At 38.5% G+C, this 10632-nt stretch overlaps 1 protein-coding gene across 1 annotated transcript; it reads left to right on the top strand.

Annotated features, from left to right (window-relative positions):
* Positions 1-2159: 2159 nt before the first annotated feature.
* TMEM70 (transmembrane protein 70) lies at positions 2160-9788 on the top strand. Its single transcript, XM_059166196.1, has 3 exons — positions 2160-2505; positions 3722-3827; positions 9255-9788. Exons 1-3 carry the CDS (start codon positions 2287-2289, stop codon positions 9710-9712), a joined length of 783 nt encoding a protein of 260 aa, XP_059022179.1. The 5' UTR covers positions 2160-2286; the 3' UTR covers positions 9713-9788.
* Positions 9789-10632: the final 844 nt, after the last annotated feature.

Raw genomic sequence — 10632 nt, 5'->3', positions numbered from 1 at the left:
TGTAGGGCTTGATCTCATCACCATGAGATCATGACTTAAGCCAAAATCAAGAATCAGATACTTGGACTGAGCCATCCAGGTGCCCCTACCTCATTTCCATTTTTTAAATCATTTTAAGTAATGCTATGTTAGTATATCTCCACAATAATCTTTGACTATGTTTCTGATTATTTCTTTAGGATATGAACATTTTAAAAGCTTTGATAATCTGTTGACAGAGTCTTTTCAGGAAAGATTCTCCTAGCATATGCTTTAAACCAGTAATGTATGAAGAAATAATTAGGGTTCTTATCAATACACTAGCTTTATCAAAATTTTTCTTTTCTTTTTTCCATCATGCTATTCTGCCCTTAAGCTTACCTTAAAGAAAGGAAAGAGAGAGCTGGTGGATGGGGAGAAAAAACAGCTAAAATACAAACAGGATATACAATAATGATGGTTATACTTTCTAAAAGTGATAATTGGTTTTTAATTTTCCATTAGTCTCCATCTTTAAAGGGAAGCTCTTAGATTATATGAATGGAGTATCATGTTTTATTTTTTAAAGCCTTAGTATCATTCCAAAAGTCACACTCAAGTAGTTTATTTTCAACAAATGTCTCTATATTACTAGAATTGGGAAAATCTATTTAAGCATAAATAACAATTCAATGTAATTCCATAGCACAGAATTTTCAGAATATGATCTCATTTTAGCTATTTAGACACATTGAGAAGTAAACCAAATATTTTTTTCATTTGCTTACAGAATCTGTTGGAAAAAACTAAGCTTAACGGAAGTTAAAGTTCAGGTTCTCTCAGTATATTATTAAAGAAATCAATCAAGGAAGCCATTAGACTGAGATGGCTCTAAAACCTTGGTAGCCTATGGAAGCAAACCAAAACCTAAGCCAGAGTCAATTCCTGTAAATGTCTAAGAACAACCAATCACAAATAGCTAAGTAGATTTTCCCAAATAATGCAAATGTTTAAACTATAGTCAAATAATTTCTTGCTTTGCTTCTTCATTTTCTCTGTAAAAACCTTAGCTCCTCTCAGTGGAGGACTCAATCACTTTCGGTTTGGTGCTGCCCAATTTGAATAAATTTTTGCTCAAATAAACCAAAAATTGTTGATATCTCAGTTTATCTTTGTAACAATATGAAAACACTATATTAACAGAATATTTTAAACATATCAGTAAAATGGATAGTTGATGTTTGTAGTGTCACACTAAACAGAAGTTTTTAAAATGTAAAGTGGAACATAAAGAAAATTAAGTCATTCATGAAGAAGCAGTATACTTTTATTCCTTTGAATGCCCAGAAAGAAAGTAGACAGGATTTGGAATTGTCAAGGTGATATTATTTTAGACTTTTAGTTTGATCTTCTATACCAAAAGCATTTGGAGTCAGAAACATTCTGAAATAGTAAACAGGGGAGTGTCAAGCCATTGGCTGTTCATCTTTTAAGACTCAGGTAACCTGAAGCTTTTAAACGTTCTGAGGTCAAAATAATCACGCTATTTTTTGGGCTTCTGAAGAATTTTGTAAGTTGGTATTTAATTTAATGATATTGCAGCATTATGCTATAGCTTATTTTTAGGTGTTTCCTCCATTGTGTTAGTACAGTGGATTCCCACTTTTATGCAGTATCTTTATATCCCGGGCTCCTTAGTCTTGGCAACAGGCTCTCAATACCTGTTTAACAAGTAATGAACAAACGTGTATATAGGTGTGAAGGATTCCAGAAGACCAATCTGTCAAGTATCAGCATCACATGAACAAGCTCCATTTATTTTCCACCCAACGGTTGGATTAAATTACCATTCATTTTTGTCCAAGTCGTATAAAGTATTATTACCCTGTGTAATAGGCTAGAGTCATTTTTCCCAGAAAGAAAATAGATTTGGGGGCCTAGAAAATGACGCCCACGAGAATAAAACACTTAGCCCGGGCTTCCAGGCTTTGTCTTTTCGCGCAGGGCTCTCCTCTCTGTCCCTCCACATTCTCAACAAGAGCGCTCAAGTCTGCGAAAGGGAAGCCGCGCGCAGGCTGGGCGTTTGCGCGTCGCTGCAACTAGAGGCGGCCGTGCGGGGCTGAGCTCCGCCCGCAGGGAACGCGCGTGGCAGGGAAGGTTGCAGGCGGGCTACGTATCCTGCGCACGCGCGTGCGGCCAATCCGCCCCAGCGGGCGTCTAGGGGCGGGGCATGCGCGGCCGGTTCCCGTTGCGGTCGGATGGGGAACTGGGCCTCAGGGTTCCCTGCTGTTGCCGTAGTGCCGCGTGCCGCCCCTTCTCACGCGCGGAATGTTGCTTCTGGCGCTGGGCAGCTCGTGGGAGGCCGGACTTCGGCTTGGCGGGAAGAGGACGGTGCTGTGGGCGGCCGCCGCTCTTCGAGGCTTTAGGGCGGCCGCCTCGCGGGTGGTCCCCTGTAGCGGCTCCTCGGGGCTGGTTGGCTGCAGAAGCGCGTGGCTGCGGGGAGCTTCTGCGGGGAGCCCGGTTCTCGGGCGGCGGGTGCGAACGCAGGTCGGCCTTCGGAAGGCGTGCGGACTCAGTGAGGGTGCGGGGTGGAGGGAGCGTCGGGCACGGGGACTCTGGTGCGGAAGGAGCCCTCTGCGGGGCGCGCAGAGGCTGCCTTCCTCGGCCTCCGCCGCCTCGGCCTCAGGCCTGGGGTCCCGGGGTTTATGGCACCCACGAGTCTAGGAGTGTCCGTTCGAGAAAGTGGTCATTTTCTGGGCGGTTCCAAGTCATTCACAGCTCGTTGCAAACCCAGCGGGTTTCCGATGACTCTAAACTATTTTGTCTTCTACCTCTGAGCGGAAGGAAGCTCGGAAGGGTTAATTTGCAACGAAATTAGATGCCCCACCTGGTGATCGAACTAAAAGAACTCAACCTGACTTTGAAGTCTGTTCTGTTTTCTATTAGATGAGGCTACTTTAAGGAATTCTTTTGCTCCCTGGAAAAGGGGATGGAGACGTTAATCTTCACATTTTAATCTAAGTACATTGCCTCCTAGTCTTGCTCTGTAAAATACCAGAATTAGCAAACATGGTTGAAACTTGGAAGAAATGCCCAACATGGGAATTGGAATCTAATTACATTTCAGCATAAAGGGATTAGGCATACCTTTTGCATTTTGAAGGGTGTGTACTGTGAAATTCATTTTTAGACGTTCAGGGACCTCTTGTTCCTGTGAAATTTGATGAAGATTTCAAGAAATATTTTCTTAAGAGGAAGGGATGCAATGAACAGGGAGCGTTACTCTTTCTTTTCAAATACTAGCTATAGTATAAACATTTTAGAGATCCTAAAAATGGTCTGGACTTGAAACAGTTTGCATTTGCGGTATTTTATTTATATTAATATCATTTTTTGGAAAAGCCAATGCGTTTAAAATTTTGACAATGGAGCAAGAGTGATATTTTCCTTAGCCACAGGATGAAGAAATTATTCTGCTAAAATTTTGTACTTGTTCAAGTCCACGCTTATCAAAAAAGCCTTGAGTTGGGATGCAGACCTAGGTTTTCAAACTTTAACTCATCAGGTGACTGTGACTGTAGTTAAGGACAGCTATTTTTCTAGTTTGATTTCTTCAGCTCTGTAGATTATTTGGGGGTATTCCTTAAATCACCTTATGTGACAAGTTCTCTTTTACTCTTCATTATAATTTAAAAAAACATAAAAGTTGGTCTAAAATGCACTTTGTTATGTACTCACATTATAACGGTCTCTGTTTCAATAGGTACCTCTTTGTTGGGAAGGATGCATTCGATGCTTACATACACAGCTTGAAAAATCCGAAGATGGAAGGCTGATTTATACTGGGAATCTGGCACGAACAGTATTTGGTGGGTAACCAAAAATGAGGGTAATTTTCTTTTTTACCCCTGTTTTAGTTGTAAAAAATGTTCTTGGGATATGTTATTTCTTATTTTAACATCTCTTAATTGCAAGATATGAGGAAAAATTAGGTTATATATTTTTTCTTGTGGCATGTTGAGACCTTTGCATTTTTAGGAGAGTTTAAACAGATTTTTAAGACTGTTATGACTTTGTGATCTTATGGCTGGGTACTAAAGCATCCATCCTTTGGTCACTTCCCAAGATGTGTAACAACAAAATAGAACAAGAAATGTATATTTGTGTAATGTTTGAATATGGAGAGAAAAAAAATATGGAAGTATACCCCCTAAGTAGTTATTTTGGGAGGGTACATATTTACTTTATATATTTTTAAATTTGGCAGTTAAAATAAGCATATAATACTTTTATAATTAAAAAATATATTTCTTTTATGTTTTTTGAGTCACCTTAGCATTTTCAAGAAACATCTTTATTTAGTGCCCTTTCTAGGTAGTGTAGAGTACTGGAGAATACAAAGACAGTCTGTTATTATTATTATTATTATTATTAAAGATTTTTATTTATTTGCTTGAGAGAGGAAGTACAGAGGGAGGGAGAGAAAGAGACCCCCTACTGAGCAGCAAACCCACTACCCGTGCCAGGCTCTATGCCAGGACCCTGGGATCATTACCCTAGCTGAAGGCAGACGCTTAACCAACTGAGCCACCCCAGCGCCCAAGACAATGTATTAAATAGTTACAAATTTAAAACTCTTTCCTTAGCTCTTAATTTGGTATTTAGTCTGGAATAATTTATTAGGGAGGTCAGAAGAACTTGGGAATGTGTTTTGTTCAAGTTCCTGAGGTTGTATTTCATTTCAGTAATCTTAAAGTATAGCCTGAATATCGGAAGGATTACTTTATAGCCAAGTCAGCCACAAGATTTCAGCACTGCAGTTGCATTCCTGTTTTTGATTATGCTGGTGTCACTCACAATCTAAAATGTACTCTGGAAATCTGTGTGTTCTAAAATGTGTGGTATCAAAGTAGACTGTTTGGAATACAGTTTTAGCTATTTATAACTTTGGCATTAAGAACTGATTATAATTGGGGCGCCTGGGTGGCTCGGTGGGTTAAAGCCTCTGCCTTCGGCTCAGGTCATGATCCCAGGGTCCTGGGATCGAGTCCCGCATCGGGCTCTCTGCTCAGCAGGGAGCCTGCTTACTCCTCTCTCTCTGCCTGCCTATCTGCCTACTTCTTTTTTTTTTTTTTTTTTTAAAGATTTTATTTATTTATTTGAGAGAGAGACAGTGAGAGAGAACATGAGTGGTGAGAAGGTCAGAGGGAGAAGCAGACTCCCCATGGAGCTGGGAGCCCGATGCGGGACTCGATCCCAGGACTCCAGGACCGTGACCTGAGCCGAAGGCAGTTGCTCAACCAACTGAGCCACCCAGGAGCCCAGTCTCTGCCTACTTTTGATCCCTATCTGTCAAATAAATAAATAAATAAAATCTTTAAAAAAAAAAAAAAAAGAACTGATTATAATCACTGTTTTTAAAAAAGATTTTATTTATTTTATTTGACAGGGATCACAAGTAGGCAGAGAGGCAGGCAGAGAGAGAGAGAGAGGAGGAAGCAGGCTCCCTGCTGAGCAGAGAGCCCGATGTGGGGCTCGATCCCAGGACCCTGGGATCATAACCTGAGCCCAGGGTGGAGGCTTTAACCCACTGAGCCAGCCAGGCGCCCCTGATTTTAATCACTATTGAGAGGAGTTCTGAAGTTACTGAAAAATCCATTTTGGGTGATTAGAAATTTCTTCTGGAATCAGTACATGAATAGGCCATTGAGCCTGTGTCATATCTCTGGCCTGGGATACCTGGATTTATACTACTGAGAGGTGTTAACAGTGATACCCATGATAGCCTTCCTTCTGAACAGACATGGTTCCTTCAAATTCAGGGAAGGCTTTTTAATTTATTTTCTATTTCCATTTAACTCCATTCTGTAAAGAAGAGAATATAAATAGGGATTAATTTTGGTGTGGGTAGGATGTTATATTTATAGAGGAGCATAGCTATCTATGGTATTTAAAGTTCTAGAATTATAACTTGTATAGGAATCTAATGTTTGAGTTCTTTCAATGTTATGGTAATAGAAACTCACTCTATCCTTTTCAGAGATTGCTATTTTTTCTATGTGGAAACTGAGGGAGAAACATTTTTTCTATATAAAACTGAGCAAGAGACTTTGGGATAGAGGTTCCATTCTTGAAGATTCTTTAAACTGCCAAATGGAGCCTCATTTAAAGACCTCTTTTTTTTTTTTTTTTTTTTTTTTAAGATTTTATTTATTTGACGGAGTTTGAGAGAGAGAGAGAGAGAGAGAGAGTACAAGCAAGGGGAGAAGCAGGCTCCCTTCTTAGCAGGGAGCCCAATGCGGTACTCGATCCCAGGACCTGAGATCAAGACCTGAGCTGAAGGCAGATGCTTAATGACTGAGCCACCCAGGCACCCCTCGTTTAAAGACATTTGAAGGGTCTTTTAGTTGGTAGTTCTTGCTAATTCATCAATAAATAATTACTGATGTCATAGTAGTCTTACTGTAGGAAGAGTAGAACTTGAACATCAAGAAGTGTGTAAAAAGGGCCTCTCAGGCATGGAAGTAGTATGAGCAAAGACATGAAGATGGGAGAGCCCAGAATATGTTTAGAAATTAGTAAGTACTTCAGTTCAGGCAAAATAAAGTGTACATGTGTATTGTTTCTTTGGGCTCTTATAATACATTACCACAAACTTGGTGACTTAAGTTTTGTCCCCACAGTTCTGAAAGCTAGAATTCTGAAATCAGGGTGTTGATAAAGGCCATGCTGTCTCTGAAGGCTCTAGGGAAGAATTCCTTGCCTCTTCCAGCTTCTGGTGGCTCCCAGCAGTCCTTTGTGTTCCTTGGCTTATGGATGCATAACTGCATAATTCCAGTTCTTGCTTCCAAATTCAGACAGCTCTCTCTGTGTCTGCCCTGTTCTGTCCTTACAAGGGTATTCTCATTGGATTTATGGCCCACCCTATTCCAGGATGATCTCATCTCATTTTTTACTGTCTGCATAGACCCTATTTCCAAATGAAGGAAGTCACATTTGGAGGTTCTGGGTGGACATGAATTTTGGGGTACCCTCTTCAACCCTGCATAGTGTGACAAAGTCATGGAGGAAAAAAGGTAGTTGGAAGGAGTAAGGAGGCTTTTATATAGGCATCTTGGTCCCCATTGTATTCCTGTTGTATTGTATGTGTACTGGTGTCATAGCAATTACCTGTGGGAGGAAGGAAGGAATTATTTTTAAATTACTAATAAGATTATTAAGCCTTCAACCAATAGCAATGAAGAAGAGTGTTGTTAGACTTCTGGTTTTTGGCAGTTTTGGTGAAAAATATCTCACTATGCTTTTAATTTCACGTACTTAGGATCGAAGTTTATTAACATTTCATCTGTTTAAGGGCCATGTGCATTTTTGATTCAGTGAGCTGTCTGCTTATATTTCTTGCATGTGTGTGTATAGGGTTTTAATCTTTTTCTTATATACTAGAAACCTTCTATATGTTGGGGATATTAATCCTCTACAATAGAGGTTGCAGAAATTTTTCTCATTTGTCTCTACTTTGTTTATGTCCCTGTACATTTATAATGTAATCAGATTTACCTGTCTTTCTCCTGGATTGCTTCTGTGTTTTGAGTCATAATTTTTTTTTTTAAATATTTTTATTTATTTATTTGACAGAGAGAGACACAGTGAGAGAGGGAACACAAGCAGGGGAGTGGGAGAGGGAGAAGCAGGCTTTCTGCTGAGCAAGGAGCCTGATGTAGGGCTTGATTCCAGGACTTGGATCATGACGTGAGCGGAAAGCAGATGGTAACAAGTGAGCCACCCAGGTGCCCCTTGAATCATAATTAGAGAAGTTTTCCCATTCTCAGATTATAAAGGACTTCATGGATGTTTTCTTATATATCTATGATTTTATTTTTTACATTTAAACCTCAGGATTATTTGGAATTTTCCTAGTAGATGCTATAAGGGATGGATTGAATTTTATTTTTTTCTATGTAGCTATCCAGTTGTCCAACACCACTTCGGCCCACATATTTGAGATTTTTTTTTTCAAGGTTTTATTTATTTATTAGAGAAAGTGCATGTGGAGGAGTGGAAGGAGAGGGACAGGCGGACTCCAAGCTGAGCACAGAGCCCTGTGCTGGGCTCAGTCTTACCACCCTGATACTGTGGCCTGAGCCAAAATAAAGATTCAGACACTGAACTGACTGAACCATCCAGGTGCCCCGAGACTGTATCTTTATACTACATTTTCATATGCAGTTAGGTTTATTTCTAGATTTCCTATTTTGTTCTATTGATCTATTTATTTGTGCACCAGCACCACACCATTTTAATTATAGTCTTAGTTTCAGTATCTGATTCTTCCCCCACCTTTCTTTTCTTTTTTTGTTTTTCCAAATTAAGTTTATAATCAACTTGTCTAGGATCTCAACTTGTCTGTTTTCTAACCAGATGGTGTTTTTGTTGGGATCATGTTAAATTATACAATCAAACTAAGAAATTTACATTTTAAGTCTTTTATTTAGTGTGGTAAAATATACATAACATAAAATTGATCATTTTAACCATTTTTAAATATGCATTTCAGAAGTCATTGATTTTTAATCTTTTTAATATGACAGGTAAAAAATATCCCACTATTTGAATTTGAATGTCTTTCTTGGTAAAGAAGTTGAATATATTCATTTCCCACATATTTATTAACCACTGGTGGTGTGTTTTTTGGTAATTTGCTGTTTTAATCCTGGGCACTTAGTCTAATAATGTTAGTCTCATATTTATTTAAACATTTAATGTTAGGTATGTGGAAGTGCTTGTTAATAGAGAGTTTTATTTAATAATCTGCTAACTGAATTAACATTTATAGTATTCATAAGGATCTTTGAGTAGTATTAAATTTTTATTGGGGAACTGAGGTGGAGACCAGTTAACCCTAAAGCAGGTTTCCTACCTGGAGAGGCAGTGTGGTGTATTGGCGAAAGACCTGGACACTAGAGTCAAATTGCCTGGGTTTGAATCCCAATACTGCCTGCTTCTAGGTAGCTTTGTGACCTGGAGCAAGTGCTTTATTTTTCTCATGTTGTAAATGGGAGTGAGGATGATAATTACACATCTATTTCATAGTGCCTTTTTGAAGATGTCATGAATAAAGTACCTAAAATATGTAAAGTACTTAAAACAGCTTGGAAAATAATAATCTTTATATATGTGTTTTGATTTTGTTGTTTTGATGATATAAGAAGAAAGGTAGAAGAATTAAAGTGGATAGATTGATGCTTTTATAAAATCTATAAATATTAATGTTATCCCTTTTTTTTTCTCCTGTGTAGGTGTGAAATGTTTTTCTTATTCTACAAGTGTCATCAGCCTTGCATTACTACCATACATTTTTGCACAAAACAATATTATATTTGGAAGTCTACCTTTGCAGATATTATTTTATGGCATCATAGGTAGCTTTACAGTGATCACTCCAACACTGCTTCACTTTATTACAAAAGGCTATGTTGTTCGGTTGTACCATGAAGCTACAACAGACACTTACAAAGCCATTACTTACAACGTTGTGCTTTTAGAAACAAGTACCGTGTTTCACCAGAATGACGTGAAGATTCCAGACAGCACACATGTGTTTACCACATTTTATGCTAAAACGAAATCGCTGTTAGTTAATCCAAGGCTCTTTCCAAACCCTGAAGATTATAACCATCTAATGGGTTATGACAAACCATTTACTTTTGATATGGAAGAAGACAGTGAGAAGAAACAGGTTAAAGATGAGAAATGAGTCTATTGTTTTTTACATTTGTGCTTAAATGTGATTTATGTTCTAGTGTATATTAATTAAGTTGCCTTTACTTTTGTTTTCTGTTAGTGATTGAAAATAATTTGAAACTGTATCGAACAACTTTTAATTTTTACGGAATTATATTCCTATATAATTATGCTATGTTTGAAAAATGAATCATGTAATATTCTACCACTTGTGTTTTTAAAAAAGTAAAAATATATTTTCATGCTGGCTTATGCATAGATAATTTTTTTTTAAAGATTTTATTTATTTATTTAACAGAGATCACAAGTAGGCAGAGAGGCAGGCAGAGAGAGAGAGAGGGGAGGAAGCAGGCTCCCTGCTGAGCAGAGAGCCCGATGTGGGGCTCGATCCCAGGACCCTGAGATCATGACCTGAGCCGAAGGCAGAGGCTTAACCCATTGAGCCACCCAGGCACCCCTGCATGGATACTTTTATATAGTGTGGTTGTCTCTAGTCTGGGGATCAATGTCAGACACAAATGGGAGAGTTCTTTTTCCTTTACGTTTGGATTTTTCTAGGTGTATAGATACTAATTTCGCATGCATTAAAAACTTTTAAAAAATTTTAAAATTATGGGAAGCAGTGTTACTTTCACTTTGGTTCTAGCACAGGTTTTTGCTTATTTTTTCAGGCATAGTTGCCCATAATAGGAATCTCTGTCCAGTAGAGTGTGGTAGCTACAGGAGAAATGGTGACCCAAGTAGTGATGTCTTTGGTGGCACTCTTCTCCTTTGGTGTATCCTATCAGAGTTGGAAAATCATAGGTACTAAATAGATGTACAGTAGCTTTTATAAAGTCATAATCTCTATGCTAATTTTATAAAGTATTGGCATTTTCAGATTTTTAAAACTGTAAAATGAAAATTAGTTCTTGTGAAGGATTTTCAGCAAGG

Source organism: Mustela lutreola, chromosome 3 (assembly GCF_030435805.1).
Source record: "Mustela lutreola isolate mMusLut2 chromosome 3, mMusLut2.pri, whole genome shotgun sequence".
In the NCBI taxonomy this organism is placed as follows: domain Eukaryota; kingdom Metazoa; phylum Chordata; class Mammalia; order Carnivora; family Mustelidae; genus Mustela; species Mustela lutreola.
Note: the sequence above shows the minus strand (reverse complement) of the source record. Positions and strands in the feature narration are given on the sequence as shown.